The sequence below is a fragment of the Parambassis ranga genome, chromosome 24 (genome assembly GCF_900634625.1).
Source record: "Parambassis ranga chromosome 24, fParRan2.1, whole genome shotgun sequence".
Classification (NCBI taxonomy): domain Eukaryota; kingdom Metazoa; phylum Chordata; class Actinopteri; family Ambassidae; genus Parambassis; species Parambassis ranga.
The window spans coordinates 7,208,022-7,231,250 of record NC_041043.1 but is presented as its reverse complement, the minus strand read 5'-3'; the positions used below and the strand labels follow the sequence as shown (position 1 = coordinate 7,231,250).

General features: G+C 41.2%; 1 protein-coding gene across 1 annotated transcript in view; it reads right to left on the bottom strand.

The window, feature by feature from the left end:
• LOC114429057 (MAM domain-containing glycosylphosphatidylinositol anchor protein 2) overlaps positions 1 to 23,229 on the bottom strand; it is a 98,229-nt gene that overhangs the window by 49,283 nt on the left and 25,717 nt on the right. Inside the window, exons 4-8 of the mRNA XM_028397906.1 lie at positions 22,959 to 23,155; positions 20,171 to 20,303; positions 19,735 to 20,004; positions 7,506 to 7,597; positions 7,190 to 7,427 (exon numbers count right to left, since the gene is read on the bottom strand). Of these exons, the coding sequence (XP_028253707.1) occupies positions 7,190 to 7,427; positions 7,506 to 7,597; positions 19,735 to 20,004; positions 20,171 to 20,303; positions 22,959 to 23,155 (930 nt within the window). The remainder of the gene's footprint in view (positions 1 to 7,189; positions 7,428 to 7,505; positions 7,598 to 19,734; positions 20,005 to 20,170; positions 20,304 to 22,958; positions 23,156 to 23,229) is intronic.

Below are 23,229 nucleotides of genomic sequence, written 5' to 3'. Positions count from 1 at the left end.
TGTGCCAAAGCCATCCAAATGCCAGTGATGCCTGCAGGGCAAGCCTGCTGCGTGTGTATGCCTGTGCAGTGTCTATGTGGTTTTATGTCTCTGCATGTGCATGTGTGTGTAGCTGAGTGTTTCTTTTCCTTCCCATGGGGGACACCATGCTGTGATCCTGCCTCAGTTACTCAATGGGAAGCTTCTTGTTGTTGTTGACCTAAAACACTGCATCTATGTGTGCGCACTTTGATGGACCTAAATTGGGACTGGACCTCCTAGTTTAGCCTCTGTACCGCTGCACATCTCTGGGGCCTCAGCTGGAATGATCTTCCAACTGTTAAGGCTGACAGCTGGAGCCTTTCAGCAGATTCTATCCACGCCGCAGCAGACACAGGGCCATGTGAGCAAACGTGGAAATATCTGGCACTGTGCATTTTCTTACAGCAAAGAAATGTGCACAAATGTCTTTGAGAATAAACACTCCAACTGCCCCCATTTTGGGTAAGTGCAATGACATCACTCCCTATCACCATGGCAACATAGCGTTCTCACTTTTACTGCAAGTCCTGCAGAGTGTGCCTGTATGTGAGAGTGTGAGCTCAGACAGCTTGGAGCCAATGGGTTGGTCACAATGTGACAGGACTCTGTGTTCCTCTAAGTCCTGGACCTCTGGGGACAGAGTGAGGAGTCCCGAAGGTCCACAGCAGACATGTTTGTGAAACTGTGTGCATTTCTGTGTGTGTGTGAGTGGGGGGTGACTACATCCACACTGAGTTGCTGATGTGTAATAAATGTCCACAGATGTGTTAAAATTGGCTCAGTACTCACTGTTGTGATAGACCACAACAGCACACAACTGACCACTGTGACAAGTGCACATTTTCGAGTCCCCCTGAGATTGTATAACTGATCTTACAATCAATCCTATGAGGTCATGTGGATGTGATTGTAAAGCAGCAGGCTTTCCATACTTTCAGCAGGTTTGATTTGTCGTCCCCCTGCTCTGTGTAATGTTTTTTTTTTTTTTTTCTCGAACATTTACCCTACCAGGCAGAGTAAAAAAGATGCCCGGTTGAAACAAATACACACATCCAGCAGGACCACTAAACAGTGAGCAACTCCCAGAGAAGGACCAGAGTTTATGTACATCGCTCAAGGTGCCATGACAGTAGTTAATGAGGGAGGGAGAGTGTTTCTTATTCATGTCTCCCTCCTGGATTTTCCCAGCTGGACAGGGAGGTGATTTCCCAGATGGCCACCTCCATAAAGTATGACTGCAGGTGGTGCAGTTTAGGCTATAGGCAGGTACACCCTGGCATAATGTAATATGTTATCTCTTGTTATTAACATATTTTATAGACTTAGCACAAAGTGAAAACTGGTCAGCGTGGTCCTACAGTGTCAGACTACACCTCTGCCTGCTACGCTCTGATTGGCCTTAAAGATTCTCACATGTGATTGTTTGCTGGTTTTTCTTTACACAGATTTTCACAGGTGTTGTGCTGACACACGCTGCCAAGCTGCTGTATACATCATTCTAGAAGTGGCATGACTCTGACATCTACTGCTGTCGTATGGCAGATTTCTCAGGACAGCATCCCAGCTGTGGGACAGCTGTTAAGCTCCTTCTTCTCAATTCACAGCTCACTGGGCTTGTATCTGAACCTCCATCAGCCTCCAAACTCAGCGAGTGGAATATGATGCGGCCTGTGTTATAGGCGTCATCTGTATGTCAGTAAAAACCCCAACAAAGATTTTCAAAGTTACTTTGCAGACGTTCAGTTTCCAGCTTTCCTGATTTGCATTTTTATCGCTCCTCAGGAAGCTAATGACAGACAGGTGACCTTTTTTGCCCTATTGGTAGAACACTGTCTCTGTGAATGTGACAATAACTGGAAGGAGTGGAGTGGAGGAACTGTTTTGGCCTCTCTAACACAACAACAGAAGGAAAGGAAGGTAGGAATACTTCATTAGTACTACCTACAATAAAACTGTCAAGGCTGTGACATACATGCTTAATGTAAGATAAAGGTTAAGCACTAAAAGCACATGTACTGCGTAGTATTTCCTCACTAACCGTAACATGGTCCAGAATAACATCAGAGGTTTATAGGGCAGAGAATGAACAGTCAAAGACAACAACAGTACATTGAGGAACTGTATACAAGAACGATGCATATTCCTGTTTTTGGATCATTAGCTGTGGTGAATGCCGTCACTGAGGCATGCAGCTTTGGCCTCGCATCACCCGCTTAACCATCAACTGCATATCAAAGACTCTGCAATCAGTTTAAAACATGACAAGAATATCATATATGGTGTGTGAGAACAGAAAGCTGCAGGTCATTCTGACCAAATATTTTGCTTAATTACCTAAAATCTAATGTCAGTTATGCTACCCAGAGAATCAACACATTCAATGCAACATCAACCATGACATTATGTCCACATCACATGAATAAACGGGCAGAAAAACTACTTGTTACAGCAGTTGAACTTTTTCACCCTGTAGGTGAGTCAGGGTGCAAAACCAGGTTACTCTTTATCAGGTTCAGTGAATTTGCTGAAGGAATAAATACAATGCAGAGGGCAACAGCCAGCGGCCATGCTGTCCCTGTTAAGAGTCCAATGTGGCACAGTCACTCAGGGTATGTCCGCATCAAACAGACAACAGGACTGTTAAAAAGAAGACAGAGATGAGCAGGCTTGCCATGAGCTTCTGATGACTCAGATTCATTCCAGCAAAAAAAAAATGCAGTTCTCTCTCTCTCTGTCTGTGTGTGTGTTTATCAAACCAGCTCATTTTTTAATCAACTGAGCACTTAATTGATTTGCTTAATTCATTAACTGCAGCGATTCGTAAGATTGACAGAAACACTGGGTGGTGCCAGGATTTCAGGTGTGAGCGGGATGCTAATTGAGGGGCTCATCAAGGAAGGATTTATCCTCCACACACGAGAGGTGACTTTCAGTCTTAATACTTACTTTGTGTTCATCCATCAGACAGAGCAGCGTCGTTTGCAGAATCTAACATGTATCAACAGAGTTCTCTCTCTACGTGTAGTTTAGACACCACTCCACAGTAATTATGATACAGAGAGTGCAATAAGCGGGTATCAGCTTATCAGCCATCAGCAAAGTGGCTATCAGTGTTGAAAACTGGCTTTAAATGTCAAGAATCCATCCGTAATAACTCCATACGCTATTAAAATTTTATCTCTAAAATGTCCCAGTGGTAGTACCAAGCAGAATTCAAATAACATTTCAGAGTCACAGCCATCGAAATGACAATAATCACATTATCTAACAATAATCCAGCTACACACATCCACAAAGTACACATTTAACAAAACAGGGTGATGAAAGGATTCATTTGCTAGCTGCTGTTAGAAGTTTATGGGATGTTTTACACTAATGCTCGTAACTCTTTTCAGCTGTTCCTGTGTCTTGTGGCTTTTAATATTGACAGCATCCAAAAGGGGGAGGTCTGTGTCCTTGTTTCCAGACCACGCTCATAAATAAGCATTAGCGCCGCAATCTCGACTGACGAGAAGAGAAGTTATTTAATGAGCGTGTCACAACAGTAAATATTTGTGCTCTTCTGTAAAAAAAGGCAGAAATCATGATCATCTGTGTTCATCAAAAGTTGAAAGAATGGAAGATAATAAATATTCTCTTTTATGAAGACGTGCTTTGGGCTGGGTGAGGGCTAAGCCCTGGGTTGGTATCTGGAACTGGAGCCAGTGCGGGGAACAGCCAGCAGGGCTCCACAGTGTTCAGACTAGAGACACTTTAGGCTCAAACGCTTTCCAAACACTTCCCCAGCACGAAACCCTGGCAGACCCACAGCGTAATCTCCTCTAAACACTTTTATTAAGACTTCTAATTGCAGCTCGGGCTTTTTCCCTTCAGGAGAACAGGCAGAGGAACAAAAACAGGGCTTATTCACCCCATAACAGGCTGCAGGCGTACGGCAAGGCAGAGGCACAGGGCACTTTGGTGCACTGTAGCTATACACAGCTCTGACTCACAACATCCATCTGAAGGAAGAAAAAAAAATGCTACACATAACAGGAACCGTCCCGTCACTTCCAGGTAAAGCTGCAGGAATGGTATCAGGCAGAAACAAAATTCGGTATGTTATTTCCTGTGACAGCAACAGCTCTGTGACAACGCAATTCTTTCATAATATTTCATACCCACACATCTGACTGGAACAATGAAAGCTTAAGAAGCAATCAAATCTAAGCCTTAAGGAAACCTTTCATTTCACATGATCACAATGGAGCCAGTTATTTCTTCGGTTATTTTTTCAGTCAGACAGCAGCAGCATTTTTTTTTTTGTGCACATTAAAGGATCTGTGTTAATGCATTGGCATCGCCCAGGCACTCCAAAAGAAGAGACTGCACTGCTTAAAAGATAATGAGGAAACAATCTTGGCAGATGCGATTGATCCCACTGTTTTATAGCGCAGGGATTATCAAAGGATTATCTAACAATAATTATGCACCCGAGGTTGACACACTGCTTTCTTGTTCACACTATGAGTGGCAGCAAGGTGTGCAAGACAGAGGAAATAGGTAAGGCTGAGCAAGTGTGTGTGTGTGTGTGTAAAAGGGGAATCACAGCTTGCTAAAAATGTAACACTGAGGTAGAATACACTGCACGACCCAACACTCACTTATCGGAACTGAACAGAATGCCTGTAAATTCAAAGAAAAACAGATATCTACAGAGCCAGCAGCAACGGCATGTGGGAATCCCCCCCCCCCCTCCCACACACACACACACACACACACCATCCCCCCACACACACACCACCCGCACCCCCCACACAATGGAAATGCAGGAGACTCCCAATCTTGGAGTCTTCGTTGATTTGATTGGGTCACATCCCTGAGTGGAGTCAGTGGACAGTGAAGTGATGCGAGGTGACAATGGAGCATTACCACACATGTGCTGCTCACTGATTGACCTTATACTGGAGATTACAGATAAAGACCACCATTTCTGTCCCATTACACATGTTATTGCTTTGTCTCTAACCGCTGCATTTCACTGCTATTGTAAAGCCTGGAGGAAATAAGTAAACACAAAACGCCCTGTAAACTTTACTAAATGTGCTGTGTAGCCATCTTCTAAAATGCCAGGCTCTCCTTTGTTGCCTCTCTCTGATGGTGAGGCTGTTGATTGATGTTAAAATCTAAACAATAGACAAAAAACAGATGCTTGACAGTAGATTCTCTCACATATTTGCTGTCTTCTTTGGAATCAACTAATGTACAGCAGTGCAGAAGATAATGAATAATTCCTGTTTCTTTGAGATTAGCTCAAAACATGCCGTGAGTAAAACTACAATGATGCAGCTCAGTAGACACAGTGGACTGGTATGCTGTGTTACCAACATGCTGTTTTTACATGTATACAAATGTTAGTCTGAACAATGGTGGAAGCAGCCAATTAAATGGAGGGAAAATGGATGTTTAGTGTCTGATTGGTTGACGGATGGAGTCAATTGCATCTTGTTGAACGGTTGTTGCAATACAATGCAACTGATACTGTAATATATAAAATAAATATCTGTATACTGTAGAAATGACCTAGAGAAAAGAGGTTTAATGATTCTCAACCACATTCAACAGAAAAACATGAATTTAAGATGTCATCTTCTGATGTTTTGACATAAGACTTCCATCATTATGTAATAAGTAAGATCGGAACTTCTTGTTCACTTTGACCTAGTTGGCATTGCCTGCTGTTGGACAGACTTACAAATAGTTAATGAATCACAACCAGTGGTGAAATGTAACTAAGTATTTGTATTTCATTGCTGTACTTAAGTAAATTTGTATGTATTTATACTTTACTTAAAAATATTGAATACTTTATACTTTTACTCCATTACATTTTGCAGCTAGTATCTGTACTTTCTACTCCACTACAAATTTTTACAATGTCTGTAATTACAAGTACATTTATGAATACAGTTGTGTTCATACAACTGTGCCGGACTGCACTACTGGACTGATGTGAGGTCAGACTCTGCATGGAGGTGGTGTCACGCTGTGAGCTGTGTTTCCATAATGAGCCTCATTCATGATGCCGGTGCACTGGCTCAGTTAGCTGACTAGTTAGCTACTGTCTGCTAACACAAATCCATCCATTAATGTCTGATAAACATTAATCATAACATTAATCTAAGCAGGAATACTTCCACAGTAAAAATGGTGAATGCCTGTTTTTTTATTACCAGTCTCTCTGTTCACTTGATGCCCACAGCTTCATGACACACAGACCTGTCCATAGCTGCTTCTGGGTACATTTCAAAGATGTCTGTACTGAAAATGTAAATGTCCATTTTAATTGTAAGATGATTTTCTTTTATTATTTTAACCTGTTCAGATATCCTTTGCAATGGAAATCAAATATATGTATTCAGTGAGTGAGTACTTTTACTTTTTAATACTTTAAGTACATGAATACTTTTATTTAAGTAGGATTGTTGATGTAGCACTTCTACTTTTACTTGAGTATATATTTTGCTGGGTATTTGTACTTTTACCTAAGTACCAAGCTTCAGTACTTCCTCCACCACTGATCACAATACATAGCCATCTTGGCGGCTATACAAAAGAGCGTGCTCTATATGTAAATATAAAATCACAGTAAAGTGAAAAATGTCTCTGTATATGTAAAATATTCACTGTTATTGTACACTTAGCAGCAGATATGTAAAAAACTCTAAAGTCTACCTGCACTGATAGAAACCACTGAAGATCTTATTTGATATTATTATTATCATCCAATCAGTGAAACAGACAGAACACTTGTCATCAGACAGCATTTTCCTCTTCAATTATACCGTGTGTTTAACACTTTGCTGTTGAGACAAACCTGAAGGTTATCAGTTATTTTTGTCCCTGTCACATGTGAGTGCTAACAGATGGTAATTTCTATCTTCACCTTTTCAATTTAAGAGCTTATGTCAAACAACTGATGATGATATTACATTGTACAAATTATAGTTCTGGTTTTGAACGACAAGTTTAAGATCATTGGATAGGACTGATAGTTAAATCTATACACATAAGACAATAAAGTAAGTCACAAGTTGAAGGCAAAAATAGCTTTGAGAAGTCTGTGTGTGTCATGCGTGTTAGGGAGGTGTGTAGATGCGTCATTGACACAAAGGGTTGTGAGGCTCACCAGTTGTGGAAGAGATGTTGACGTCAATGCTGATCTCAGGGATGCCTCCTCCCTTCAGCGCCGCCACGCAGGTGTATGTGCCGAAGTCTGTGAACTTGAGGTCTATGATGTCCAGGTTGGTGGTTCCGGGTGATATGTCGGGGTCTGTTTGTGTGATGACCATCCGCTCGGAGCTCCGCAGGGCACGGCCGTTCTTCAGCCAGCTAAACGTCAGCTCCTCTGGTGGCGTTGCCTCCACCTAGGACATACAGCTCTTAGTCATTTTTTTTGTCACAACAATAGATAACTAAGCCATGGTGGTTCTGTTTAAGAATACCTGACAGGATATCTTGACTTCACGTCCGATTTGGATGTTGTCATCGTTGTGGTAGGGGTCAGGAGTGATCCAGAATCGTCCCTTTTTCAAAGCTGGGAAGAGAGCAAACAACAGTTGATAAGAACAAATGTACATTAGTACAGCACCCTGTTAAGATCTGCAGCATACTGCTGGAACGAACCCTGACATATTTACTGTGGGTTATGGCTCTGCTTGTCATATTGATGTGCTTTTTGAGATGTAATCCCAAAGGCAGGATTTTATGGATTTTTAAATAGATTTTTTTTTCAATGCCCACACTTGAGCTATAAATTGTTGTTATGCATCTCCAGTGAATGTACTGTAAACCTGAGTGTGTTACTCTGGTAACACGCTGGTACAGATCTAAAATTCACCTGATTGTGCCACCTTCAGTGATCAACCTACACTGCACACATTGTTCCAGTGTATCAAAAGACTGCATCTGTCTGCTTGAAATAATTAAGACACCTGGACAAAAGGTTTCAATCAGCAGTGTAGAAATAGAGAACAAGTGGTCTACATGAAACTGCAGCTTCTGGTACAATGGAAGGGTCAGAGAACTTAACAGATAAAGCAGAATTGTGTCGGTTTTTAAGGAGCTAAAGAGGCTTTGAACCCGCATTAATGTTGATAATACAGACCGAGGAATCCTGCAGTGCAGAAGCAGGTTCACACACAGCCCCACACGCAAACACACACTGTGAAATTGGAGAGATACCTAACAAAATATCCAGCGTTTCTAATCCAATTTGGTTTGCAAACTCCATTTTCAAAGCTTAGTTTCTCAGAAAGCAAAGAAAACGAAGATGATTTCATTATAATGCATGCTGTATTGGTTCCAAACCCTGCGTCTACTGTTCAATTCATCTCCTCAGCGAAAAAAAAAAGCTGACGGCACCATGGAAATCTTTTCATCTAGCAATTCCCAAGTGACATTATCATATTCAGTTTGGTAAAGGGAAACGAAAACAAAACCTGCGTGTCAGATTTAAACACAGGAAATTGAATGTGCAAAACATTGTGATGCCTGCCAAGCTGCACGCTGAAGGAGAGACGAGTGACACACACCTCCTTGACACCATCTTCCTCCTCACGTTTGAAATCAGTGTCGGCAGGCAGAGAATCCTATTTCTGACGCGTGTCAGATACAAATATTACAATCATGTCAACATTCTCCAAACGCCGCCGTGCATTTGCATTCATTCTTGTATTCCATATATTGTTATTCTCCAAGGCACCACCGATCAATGGTGTTGCATATAATTCAACAGTACTGGCATGGAAACTGTGACAATTGGTATATTATGGTGTTCAGCATACATCTGTGACCTTTATGGATAGAAAGATAACACAAAGCATTACAGGCAGCCTGTTAGGCTCAGCTCTGCATCTCGGTGTACATCTGCTACATGGATGCAAAGATTCAATTTCCTGAGAAGCCAACATTACACATAATAATGTTAATGTTAACGATGTAGCAGGAAGTGAGCAAATCTGTAAGGGAACACAGATTTTTTTGCCATCACAGATGTCAGACAGCGAAAACATCCAGAGTCAAAGTCATATCTTGACACTTTGGAGCAGCTTTTGTGTCTCAGTGACACCCCGAGTAGAGTTGGTATAACCGCTTCTTAAGGCAGTATTATGTTATTCACACACACACAAACACACATTTCCACACATTTGTGTGAGTCTGAGAGACTGTGCTGTCACAGGTGACAGTGGATAAACATTTGGATTAACTGCAGAACCTCTTTTTGCATTCCTCCAGCTCAAGTATGTTCTCCTTTAATCTCTCAATTCATGAAGATGTCTGTCAGACAAACCAGCACAGCTCACACTCTTCAACAGCTCATGTTACTCTGTTCTGCAGTATATGTGGTGAAAGGGAGACTACACCAGCAAACAAATAAGTCTCTGTAGAAGGAAGAGGTAGCAGTCTAAAAAATATCTTTCCACTGCACTCAACACTCAGATTCTACTCTGTACTCTGTCACATCTGTCTGATGTCAATTAATTAGAAACCTGGCATTCACTGTTCTCTACTGTCAAAACAACTTATGTGTGTTACCACTTTATTAGCTACTCATCGAAAATGACAGATCAATCTCAAACGACTTCTAAACTACACAACCATATTTTAACAGTATATTAAATTACATTTGCTCATTACAGGTCTGTGCTACAGTTATGTCTGATGTTTAACATTAACCCTTAAAAGTTGTTACCTGCAATTTTATGCATGGGTGCACCAGTGTTATCAGTGGAAAACATAAGGGTTAGGCTGCTGTGCCATGTTCTTTAAAACTGGACCTTTTGGGGAATACATTGAAAACCTGGTGCTGTGTAGATACAGGTTGACCTGCTAACATTACTAGCTTTTTGATATATCTGGCATTCACTACATTTTGAAATTAAACAAGGTCAACAATATAAAACGACTTGCATACAGTTATAATTAAGCAATTACACAATGACATCTTCAGATATCTTCAGATCAGGAGCAGCAGACATTACAGTCCACACTGCCCTGTGTGCACATGCTCCACTTTTAAACACACACATGCTATGATGATCAGTAAATAACACTACAAGGGTTCAGATGTAACTGACTTAGAACTTATCGGTCACTGCAGAGTCAAATGTAAAGATGATGAAATGAAAATCCATCGTTTCTCCATGCTTGCACACAGATATTGATTAAAGATGAACTTTTTGCTAAACTGGAGGTAGAAATATCTGATACAAATCTTTATGGACTTTTTTTTTTGTTCCCTATTTTCTCTGTGGCGACACAACCTTCCCTCATTTCCTCACAGAGCTGCAGAGCACATCAAAATAGCCTGTGCTGCATATGTGCACTCATGCATATTTCAAAATTGGGTCCCTCCGTGTCTCCTCCACATTCAAAAATCCTTTCCTGCCAGTTTATCTGACCATAAATATTAAATAGGGAGTAGGCATTCCTGTAAATCGACCACATTTGTGTACAAGAGAGATAAGTGGGCATTACTTTCGCTGGTTGTAGTAAATTTTGCTGGACATCTGCAGCGACTAAAATGGAGCCTGTTCCTTTATGCATGGGAGAGAATCCAAAACTGGAGTTTTTTGTCTTTAAAAAAACACTTGTGATGTGGTGAGAAGTGCAGAGTTGGGAGACTTTATCGGGTGACGCTGCGTTGTCACTCCTCCCCCGCTTTTCCTGATAACCAATTCAAGGCAAAAGTCACATAAATCTTTAATGAGGGCTCTGCTTGGAAACAGAACTTTCCCATTTGCTCTGGATGTACATGGTGTCCCTGAACACTGTTAACAATTTTCACAACATCATTAATATCTTACAAGAGTAGTATTGTGCCTGTATACAATTCAAGTAACTTTGTATACATACAGTATATACGTACCCTGTAAGGATGTAACACTGTATCTACCCTGTTTTTTTCAGAGCTGTCAGGGCCCATGTCATCATCTTCACATGTGCAGCGAGGATTTCTTAGATTGTATGATGCCTGGTTTGAAGCTTACAGTATCAGACAGGGGTGTACATGGGAAGATCTGACAATTCTTTCAGTGTGGAAATGTTGTGAAAGACTTGAAACAGGTATGTGATTGGGAAACGGTGAAATGTGAAAGGAACGGGAAAGCCTCTGCAGATAAACAGCCCGAAGACACAGAAGTGTGCAGAAAGAAATTTCATGAAGAAATTTGGTGAGTTCTCAGTGTAGCTGGAATGCTGCTTCTCAAACTACCTTACTCATACATACGCCTTTTCTCGTTGCAGACCTTATGCTGCTAATGCCACATGAAGAACTCTATAGATATGTTCTGAGACAATACCACAGACTTGCCAAGGTAGCACTAAAAGCAAAAAAAAATGCATTCAGTGAAATGAAAGCATCACTTTGTCCATTTAAAACAATAACACCATTCAACATATTTGAATAAAGATATAGCATAAGCCATCCAAATGTGGAATTTCTAACAAAATGAAAGAATGCTAAGGACAAGGGCACCTTTTTGAAGTGTAAAGGCACAGACTGCTGTCGCATTAGCCTTGGAAGAGAGTACTGTGAATAGGGAGCATTCAGCAAATTGAGCTCAGTGACCGGTGGTGCTTTTGTCCAAATCTCTATCCAATGCACGCAGAAACTGAACTATTCTGCTTCCATTAATTTGAGTGTGGACTGATTTTGTTGGGTACTGTTGTTGACCTGTGTCAGTACAAAACAGGAAACCGGAGAGAAGTGTGCTGAAGATCTTTTTAAAATAATATCTGGAAATGACGCCCAACAGCAGCAGCAGAGAGCGAAGAGCAGGATGAAGGAGTAATTTTGTAGTTTTTGTAGCATATTGTTATGAGTGGCCAACAAATTAATAGCAGGCTGGTGTTGGTGACATGAAGTAAGGCTAAAAGAGCTGTTTGCATGACTTCTTGTTATCTTGATGAATTCTACAACTAGTGTAACAATCCCTGTCAGTGGGTTTGAAACAGCTGTGTAGGGAAAAACAAAGCAGAAAATGCTGTTAACACAGTAAAACATACAACACTGACCACAATTACTTTAAGCACTGACTGGACAACCATACATTTTTATCAGCGTCAGCAGATTTGTGCCATTATAAGCTTTTTAAAGATCCATTTTATTGCTGGTCCCTTTATAACACACTACTTTGCTGCTTTATTAGCTGCCAAATAAAGCAACAAATGATAAGTAAAATGTAAGCACAGATATCAAGCGCCATAGCCCAGCTTTATTTTTTATTTTTTTTAAAGTGAAACCAGAACCACTGCGGCACCAAACACAAGTCAACATATGCACAAACAAATTCTGCATGCATTATTGATGAATTTTGGAAGATGGTTCCCTTTTATCATCATCAGAGCTTCCTGTCATTGAACCTTGACTGTGGCAACACACCAAGGAGTAAAACATCCACTGAAGGAGCTACTTATCAAGAGGCAAAATGGAGGTTCAGTTTGTTCTCATTACAAGTATCCTGCATCCCATTATGCATGAGAGGTGGCCTGCAGTGCAAACAGTGATTTTGGACATATTCCTTTGGTTCATTACCGTACGTATAAAGTATTATGTTCTTGTGTTCATTTTTTTAAACTATAAACTAAAAGGCAGCTTTGCCTGCGGTGAGCTGTTTTTTGATTCTCCATAGCTTTAATAGCTTGTGGGAATAATGGGTGGCCTGTACATGAAAAGCATAGATAATCACACAAAGAGAAAAGCCCTAGTTGAGGTCTTCTTCTTCTATAGAGAGCTTGTGTCACACAGCAGGATTACAACACAACCACAAGGGAGCTTCTTAGCACGGCATGCACAGAGCCCTGACATGCTGGCTTATGATCAGCATGTGCATGTGCATGTAATGAAAAAGACACAATGGCATCAACTAATGCAAACACATACGTTGCAAACACACGGAAAGGTTTAGGCATATTTTCCCCTCACTCTCTCCTGTGTGTTTGCTCTGCCTTTGTCTAACAGAGAAGAAAGACGTGCCTCACTCCACTGTGCACTCTGCATCATTATCCTCCTGTCTACCCATCAGTCCATCTCATTTTTCACTCCGTCCTGTCTGTCCATCTCACAGCAGGCATCACACTGTGCTCTCCATTCATTCTTGTGGAGAATATCAGCATGTGCTGAACGCATCTCTCAGAGCCAGATGGATGTCTCTAGAAACTGCCACTCTTCACTGTAGGCTCAAGGTTAAACACAGAAAAAAGGACAATGGGCAGTAGAATGGTTCAAAACAAAAAGCGCCACACACACACACAGAGACACACACATACTTGGATATTTGTGCCACCATCCAAACACCTTTCATTTTCCCCTTTTCACTCCATGTGCCGTCACATTAGCACCAACACATCCCTCATGCATCAGCAGGTTTATAACATCACAAGCAGTCGCACATGTCCTCTATGCTGCTTTCAACCTTCAGGCTGACCTCCGACTTATAGCTGTGCTGAAAAGGCTTCACAAGCACTCACAGAGGCTGCATGTATTGTCAAAACAAGTGAGCGCCCGACTACAGCTCATATACCCATACATTTACACTGGCACACAGACAGTATTAAGGGCCAATGCACACACAGCGGTGGCCTGTCTGTGCCAGTTTTGGCCATCCAGCCCACTGAATCTGGCATTCATGAATGGAAATGTATTCAAGCTTTCAACCAGAATTCATTCCAAAGCAAATTTGATAAGGGTCATTCACGTGTTGATTCACATGCTGACAGAAGGCACGTCATGAATGTTTTCTCCCCCCAAAACAATCTAAATATAAACAGTGGGGAGGCCACGATAAACAAGATCGCATTTTTGCTTCTCTATAAATAACAGCAAGCTGCCAATCCAAAGCCACAAACTGTGCAGCTGTTTGACTTTGTATGTATTTATGCTTAAATACATGTACACATGTGGGTGTGTGCAATTAGTTGTGTCTGCAGTTAGTGGGTTGGAATGATGGATGTCTTGGATGTAAAAGCCTCATACCTGAATTTGTCAGTAACTCCTGGTGGAATTGTTAGGAAAATCCGACGACAACATGGCAACGTTTGATTCTGAATCTTTGATAGCTACAGCAATGCTCAGTTCTCCACCTCACACAAAGGGAAGAGGCATTGCTTTGCAAAAAGAAGGGAAACACACAAGGCAACTGTGTGAACGCAGAGAGACATGAAAACAAAACGCCAGGCCAGCTGTCCGTTTCAACACTATTTTCAGACAGTTGTGTCTCTTCTCACCAGTTCTCCATGTGAAAGCTGACTACACACAGTTGATACACAACACACAAAAGAGGTGCTGAGTATTTTTTTGCATTGCTGCAACAAACAGTGTGTCGCACACTTGTGTCTTTGCTGTGGACAGAGTGGACTGAAGTGGCAGAGAAAAAGCAGGGTATTGACCTGCATTTGAAGACGTGTTGCAGACCCTTAATCCATAAAAAGGATCTTGTCAGCAGGGTGATGTGATGCCAGTAGCCTGCTGGGCTGGCTGTGGAGATGGCCAAGCCCTGGAAGGCAGTCTGGCTGGTGGGACAGTATGGCCAGAGAAACTACCATCTGCTGGGGAGAGATGTGTGTTTTCACACACGCAGCCCCCTTTGGCAACAGCAGTTTGTTAGCGCTTCTCAAGGACTGGACAGGAGGTTGAACAAGCTGAAAGAGGGAATGAGGAGGCTACAGGGTGACCCTGCAAAACAGCAACCCACACAACCAATGCAATGAACATCAACATATGCACAGACTGCATTTCCTCCTTAGTGATTACAGCTCCAAACAATAAGCCTTCATGACTACACTATACATATTTAGTGCCTGGTGGAGTATTGTTGCACTGTGCAAGGCTTTTTCCTTGCACATTTTTTTTACATACACACACACACACACACACACACACACATATCAAACAAGGGGTGCTACTAAAGGTCTGCCTGCTGTAGCCTGGAGTCTGGCTTATCCTCTTTCCATTTTTCCATCTTCCTTCACTTCAAAGTACCACAATCATAAAAACTTGGCAATGGAGTAACTGCACTATATACCTTATAAAACATAATTAAAAAAACAGCCTATTTTTCATGTGTGAATATGTTATGTTTCATAAAAAAGAAAGAGATGAAGCAGCATGACAAACACAATGGGTTATTTTAATTTCTATGTGTGGGATTAGAATGTGATCACAGTGGAATATGCATGCCTGAATCATAAAGTATAACACTTTGCATATAACACAGTATATGGTGTGTTGAATGGAACACATGACATAATGTTTGCTTTGTTCACTGGACTTGTATTGCATTTATCCATGATTGATTTGCACAGTAGGAGGAGGAAGGTAAAGAAAAGAAAAGGCACTCTGGCAATCTGCTCTGCTTCTATTTGTGCTGTCACTTCAAGTGGGTTGCCACTTTAGGCTCTTCACTAATAATGCGAGCTGAAAAGAAAAGATCTGTATAGCTGTATTTAGAGAAATCCAGCCATTGGTTAGAATAAATCAACCACACATTCAGAGTGACGCCTGGTTAGTGGTTGCCATTTTGTTTGCTGTGGTGTGCTTGGGCAGCAGACTGAAAGCAGAGGACACAAACAGACTCAATAAACTCATCAGAAGGGCCGGTGATGTTGTGGGGGTGGAGCTGGACTCCTTGACAGCAGTGTCAGACAGAAGGATGCTGTCTAAGCTGAGGGGATCCTGAAGAACAGCTTCCATCCTCTCCACAACGTGCTGCTGAGGTGAAGGAGGACTTACAATGGCAGACTGATCCCTCCTAAATGCACCACTGAGCGCCACAGGAGGTCATTCCTTCCTGTACTGTACAACTCCTCCCTCTGAGGTCTTATTAATGATATCCACATTGGATGTTATTGTAATGCTGTTATATTTCTACTCAAGTCATTTTTTGACTTGACATTTTGTTATTTTTTTTTAGAATTTCATGTTATTTTATTTACTTCATGCTATTTTGCCTTTCCTTTGTTTTTTTTTCTTTACTTTGTTTCTTCTCTGTTATTATTTCTGACCATGAACGGAGCACCTGGAATGTGAACAATTTCCCCCTGGGATCAATAATGTATTTCTGATTCTGACATCATGCACTGTCCCTGTTACAGTTTTAAAATTTTTAGTTTGATGAAGCTCGCTGTCTTCACACTGTCTCTTCTTCTGGTGGGTTTACACGAAAATTCACAGAAAATTAGCTGACGTTAAAATTAAAACATCTAACAGTATCCATGGTGATTGAAGTTCCCTACTTAATATGGAAATTTAGCACCCCCAGCCCACACACCAGCCCCCTTAATATGGAAAGCTGCTGTGAGCTTCTTTTCATGTTGCATGACACTAACAGGGGCAATCGGTTTGACAAAGTGCCGCCGACATGCTGCAAAAACGTAGACAAACACTGGAGAAACTGCTAAGAAAGACACCACTTTCCAAAAAGCGACTTGCCAAGGAGAATGCTATTATTGATACTAAAAGCTAGTTTAGTTTTTTTTTTAGTACCTCATTAAACAAGTCCTGGAACGTCAGTATGGCTGAAACCTGAATATCACACAGGTTAAAATGGAAGTTGCATCGTGTTTGCATTCTGATTAAAGCTTCACAGAGGTACAAATGACGCATCATAACACATTAATCTCTCCCGCTGCACAGCTAAAACCACCACAGTCATTTGGCTCACATTGGTCCCAAAGTTGCACGCACATCAGTGACAGCTCCTCAGACACAGAAGAGCGATCTGAGATGTGTGATAACATGCTGAACCCGCCTCCTGTTAATTAGTGAAGTCAAATAGACCCCTCGCTCCTCTTTTCAACTGATTGTTTCCTCATGGTTTTATTAACCTGTCACATAAATAAAATGAATACAGCAAAGCTGCTCGGCTTCTGCAGCTTTCATGCCATCTTTAGAGCTTGGTTCAAATTCACTTTGACATTCCATTCTAATTGACTTTGCTTTGAAAGTATCCCTCGGTGTGTACAAGCTAAACTAAAATGTCATTCAAGTGTGTTTATCCAAAATGTGCACTTCATCACAGTTTGTCACAGAGCGGAGTTTTGGGGTTGATTAGATGTCATTTATGCACATTCATTTTAAACAAATTATTGATGTAACAAATGCACTGATGTGACTGTGTGTTCATCAATCTGATGAAAATGTTCCCAATTTATTTTCTGTTTTATTGATCTGTAATTTGCTTTGTCACACATTGATTAATTGTGTCATTTAAGCATTCCCCTCCCTCAGTTCTTTACTGGGGTTTGTTTTCTCTCCGGTTCACTCTAAGATGTCTCATGACTCATTGATTTGACTTTTACAAAACACAACTTCTTTGTCATTTGTTCATCCATTTATCCTCTTCCCCTATCTGACAGACTTCCATTTGAACATATGGTCCAACTGATATTAGTAAAGGCTTTTAGGCTTTTATCTGTGACCTTCGCTCCATCTTTGTGTGTGTTTTTTGATGAACCAAGGATTATGAGCTCAGATAGAGGAGACTCCAAACACTATCACTACGGCTGAACGGTTTGAGCTGCACAATTAAAAAGAAAATCTCTAATCTAAATTCAAGATTTGAAAATAATGACACGACACACACTGCAAGATATTCTTGAGATTATTCTGCCAGAAGGAGCGCCTCACGAGATGTTATGGAGAGGCAGATATAAACACAACAAAGACTTTGGTGCAACAAATTGCTGTAATGTAATGTCAACTCCTTCATCTCCTTGAAGACTTTTTGGCTGTCGTGAAATAGCATCCCCCTGATTGCTGGGAAGAGGCGACTCTCTGCCAGAATCTACCTAATTTCCTTCTCCTGTGGGCCTAGCCTTAAAAACACCTAATGACTGCAGTATACATTTTGAAAAATTGTTGAACCAGTTTGTTAAATAAAGCTTTTGTATCTCATTTGATGGAGCCAAACAGTGGCAGGCAGCATAAATGTAATCCTTGTTTTTCCTTAAAGCTCTGCATAACTAATTGGTTGCTTTGAATCCTGCTGCACATTTAGTCAGGATGAATAATGCATTTTCACCCTGTTTAACTTTTAACTAGTGCACAGTGCTGCACAACATTAGACAGATGTGATACATCAGAGAGTGTATATTCAAACGTCATATATTTTTTAAAATCCTTTTTTTTTATGATATTCAGTCAGGATCTCAGTATTGTCAGCTCCAGATGTATGGCACATCAATGAGAAGCTGATATTTATTGCAGTGTTTGCCTGCAGTGAGTTCACTCTGACTTATTTTTCCTCCTGTGGGACACCTGACATCTTCTCTTTGATGTAAGCCTCTCACTTCTTAAGTCCTCCACTGTATGGGCACTTTCACAATACAGAGAAGAGCTTTATCTGTCAGAGGGACCATCAGGAATGATTTGTCGATGATTTGATTTTCATCCTACGGAGTATATGGCTGCATAAATAAACAGACTCAGCACAGAGGCGACCTGATGATGGAGCTGTGGCATAATGTCTGAGATGAAAGCAGAAAAACTAAGAGAAACTTACATTTATCAGCTAAAATATGATTATTTAAATAATGCAAAGTGTATGTACAATACTCTCTGGAAGTTCAAATGTGCGTGGATCATCACATGAATGCTGTTTTTGCTTGCAGCGTTTCCACTAATTAATGCAGCTTTATTCACCTGTAAGCGGTGTCTGCAATATTACATTCAGGGCGTTGGGATCCTATGTTGTGTCACCGATGAAAGCCTGTTCACAGCCCACCAGTAATCCTCATAGCAATCGATTTAAAAGTATGAAAGTCAATTTCCTCATGTATTATGCTGCATCTGTGCAGGTCTTATAGCAAAACAGCGTTTCCTTACAGATGGTAAAATTGCCTGTCTTAAGACCCGCATTAGAATTTTAATGGATGTTAACTGTACATATCATGAGTCAGACTCTTATATAAAGCTGCCTATCACCCTCTATGCATGCAATGGTGAATATGACTCGCATGTAAGTGGTGGTATTCAGATAACAGCTGTGTCGACGCTCTCCTGCCTCCTTTGGTACTCAAAAAATATCATTAGAATTTTTTTTTTTTACTGTTTTTAAGTTACTAACAGAACTGAATATAAACCATAAACTGTCTTTAAAAAATTACCTGAGGTGTTTCATCTCTGAATAAATAAATAAAAATAAATACAGGCAGCAATAAAAAATATGCTAAATACAGTATATCTAATTATTGTTTAATTATGTACACATCCTATCTAATTATTTGTGTACGGTAATTATTTACCTCCCTTTGAGGCTTTGAGTGTTTCCACCTTTAGTTTTTACCCAAATAAAATACATAAATAAACAAATGAATTGTAGTAAGTATAATAAGCATTTTTTTCTTGCTGGTTCATTCAGAGTTACCGCCACAGCTCTTTGGTTGTTGTAGTAAAGCAGGAGCTGTTTTTTGAATGGCCAGTTCTTTAGCTAACATGCACTAAAATTCTACTTACAATGACCTGCTTTGATCCATACATGGCCTCAAACATGCAGTGTTCTACCACACTGATTCACACAAACAGATTAGCCAATAATCTATAAGATAACAATAAGAAAGTTGAAGATAAAGCAGGATCATCCATGAAAAAAAAAGAAATAATGACACAGGTGAAGTAAGATGAAAAAAACTCTCGGGCTCTGTATCTCTGATCGAGCAGTCACGTCTTCTTACCTCGTACAACGATGGTGGTGGACTTTTTGGCTGGGTTTCCCACGTTGTTGCTGGCTACGCAGCTGTAGACCCCCGCCTCATCTGAACTGATGGCCGGCAGCGTGAGTGTGCCTCCCTTCACTACGCTCCTTTCTGGCAGGCTGTCGTTGCTGCTGACCCAGGTGAGAGTGGGTGGCGGCTCGCCTCCTGTAGTGATGCACACCAAGGAAACTGTCTGTCCGGGATTCACCACGATTGGATCCTCCACCAGCAGTTTGATGGATGGGGAGGCTGTGGAGAAAGAGAGCGCGGCTTCTCATTAGACTGGCAGCAGATCGACAACTCTGGCAGTTGCAAAACTCACTGCACACTGCACACCTCTGCTTCTATGTTGTAATATGATTTAATACACTTATGTGAATTACTGCATAGAAGAGTCAATATTCATACAGGGTACCTGTTTTATTGGTCAGTCTGAAGATAACACTGCGGTCAGGAATCCCACACACATTTCTGACCGAGGCGATGCAGCTGTAGTTGGCGTAGTCCTGGGGACGCAGGTTCTTCAGCTTCAAAATCTTTGTTTCCCCCTGCAGCTCAGACCAAACCAAAACTGGTATGCAAATGTGTGCAAAAACATCAACAGTAAAAGAAACGCAAAGAAGTAGGCTTTGGGAAGGCAAAGGCCAAACGCCTCCAAAGAAAGGTCAAAGAGATGAATATGTAAAGTTTTAATGGAGATAACAAAACAAGAGGCTGCAAACTGCAGGCGTATTTCAGTAAAATATGAACATTTCACTGAAAGATCAAGAAAATTAACGTGTCAAGTTGCTCCATAGCAATGTGTGGATTACCCTGCACTGTGCACCAGTGAAATATGGATGGTCTCAGTAGGGGATCTCTCCACAGAAATGGCGATCACATCGAGCATGTGTTTGTGACTCCAGCTGCGCCTGTCAACTATGAGCCCTGCCCAAAAGGGTGCAAGGATGTAAACCTTTGATCTGACTGACTGGTAAGTCTGGGAGTGGGTGTAGGGGGTTTTGGGGGAGGGGGCAGCAGATTAAAAAATGAGTCACGCTACATGCTGCGGTGGACCACACAACACAGCAATCACTTATCCAAGCCCTTTCATATCAAATGAGACTCATGGACATGTTTGTATCAGATTAGCCATGGACCCCACATTTCATTTCCTTTTTTCTTTCTGTCACCTCCTCTGCTCAAAAGCAGATATCAGGGGATGAGGTCTGCGGTACCCAGGATGTGAGCTGTACTCACACAGTAGGGAGGTGGCAACTGAATGGAAAATCTATTTGGAAAATGCAAGGAATGAAAAGGACAAATGCATTAAACCAAACAGAGCAGGGGATTGACGGCCATATTGATGGAAAGATTGAACACTAAAGTACACAGGAGTTTCAGGAACGAGTCTTAATGGCTGTCTGTAAAGGGCACAAAAACCATGGAGGAGCGCTGTGTTTTTGTCAGGTAAAAATATTGTACAGCCAGCTTCATTTTGTCAAGCATGAACTCAAAACTCTCTGGATGGACTTAGAATGTTCGGATAAGGGTGTTTTCAACATCACTTGTAGAGTGATTGAGGGAGGTCAATGAGGACGTTTAGTCCCCCATTAATATGAAAACACACTCACCACTACAAAAACTCAAAGAATTGTTACAGGGATAGGAAATGGGTGAATTTAATCTTTGATAATTGTGCTGTTCTGTGGGGAAAATGATGGCGCACAAAGTGGAAGAGCAAGTAACAGACAGCTGAAAGGACAGGGTTTCTCTAAAAAAAAAAACCACAGCTCTGAGCTTCACTTAATTATGAACCAGTTCTCCATGCAGTTTGAAATGCCACCTCTGCACTTCTACAGCATCAGCGGGAATATAAAACATTTGCTAGGCTGGAAAAGGTGCTGAAGTGAAGCTAGAATGAAGAATAATATAGGGAGGAGGGTATAAAGACGAACTAAAGTCCCTCTGGCAAAAATGGTGGACAAAAAATAAAAAAGCGGGCCTAACATGACCCTGTAGCATCCATTAGAGGAGTCTGTGGATGTATCAGAATAGTATTGTTGAAAAATAATGTTATTATCCATTTATGAGAGCAAATTACTAAGAGTTTAGTCTGGATTTATTTGAGGTTGGGATTCAATTCTAATCTCTGGGCTTTGGCTCAAATTTTCAGACCCAATTAAAGCTTTAATAGAGGGCAGGATGAAGGCGCAAAGAGGTATGAAGAGCAGCATGGTGAAAGGAGCAGTGTCTTCTGAGGCCCAGGCCCGGCAGTTTCATCACCCACTCTATTACTTCCCAGCCATCTTTCTCTATTTGGCCAAACATCAATTTCACTTCCCTTTTCTCCCTCTTAAGCTTCTTTTCCCTTCTCACATGTCTCTTTCTCTCCCTTGCAGATTTGCATTCTCTCGTACACCCAGTTCCACATACAAATCACATTCAACTTAATCGAATTCAAAAAACTACAATTCCCTTACAAGTGACTGAGCAATCTCACTCACTTCTTTGTTGACTGCACAAAAACCGTTTTGGGAACAAAGCTTCTCAATTTGAGATTGTAAAGAAAATCCACTTGCAGCCTTTTCTGCATCTGTAATTCTCAGTATGCATGTAACTGGTGAAACTGGGTTAGTGAAACTGATGCTGCCATTCAGGGGGTAAAAATGTATTATTGCATGATGAGGGGGGAATACAATTCTTATTTCAAATACATCAAGAACACAAAAACTGCAGTTTTACACTGCAGTATCGCACCTTTCTAACACGATGGTGCTCATTAGTTAATCAGTGTTCACAATCATATGAGGGTCTTGTGATATGAGCGCATGCTGTTTTGAAGATCAACAGATTTTTATTTGATTTCCTCTAGGGCTGAAAAATGAAACTGCAGTTCATCATGTGGCCACTAGTGATTTCAAAGACATGCATGTTGTAGAAATTAATATAATTAGAGTGTGATATATACTTTATTATTTATTAATCCCTTTGGGAAGGTCTCTCATTTAACCATCTGAAGCTCACTCACTTTTGCACCCTGTAGGCTCATTTTTCACCACAACATAAAAACCCTGCACATCTTTAAAAACAGCAGACTCAGGCCTGGAGTAGATGATGAATGGTATAAGGTCAGCAGGTTTTGGGGGTTCTGAGGGTTATGAAACCTATGGGTGGCAACAGTTTATCCAATCTGCTGGTACTTCCACATCCTGCTGTCTTACCTGTGTGAAAAAGGGCTCATAGATCTCCACGCCCTTGTCCGATCCCTGCGTCAAGACCTCTCTCCCACGATGCCAGCTGTAGCGGACAGGCGGGTTGGAATTGGCCACGCAGCGCAGGAAAACTGTCCTCTCATAGTAGAACTGTTCCTTTGCTTCTCCTATACTCTGGTGCACTGTCACCACTGGGTCATCAAGGTCTGTAAGAAGACGATACACACACACAAACATTATTAATAAACATTCTTGGATCAATCAATCACACTGACAACAT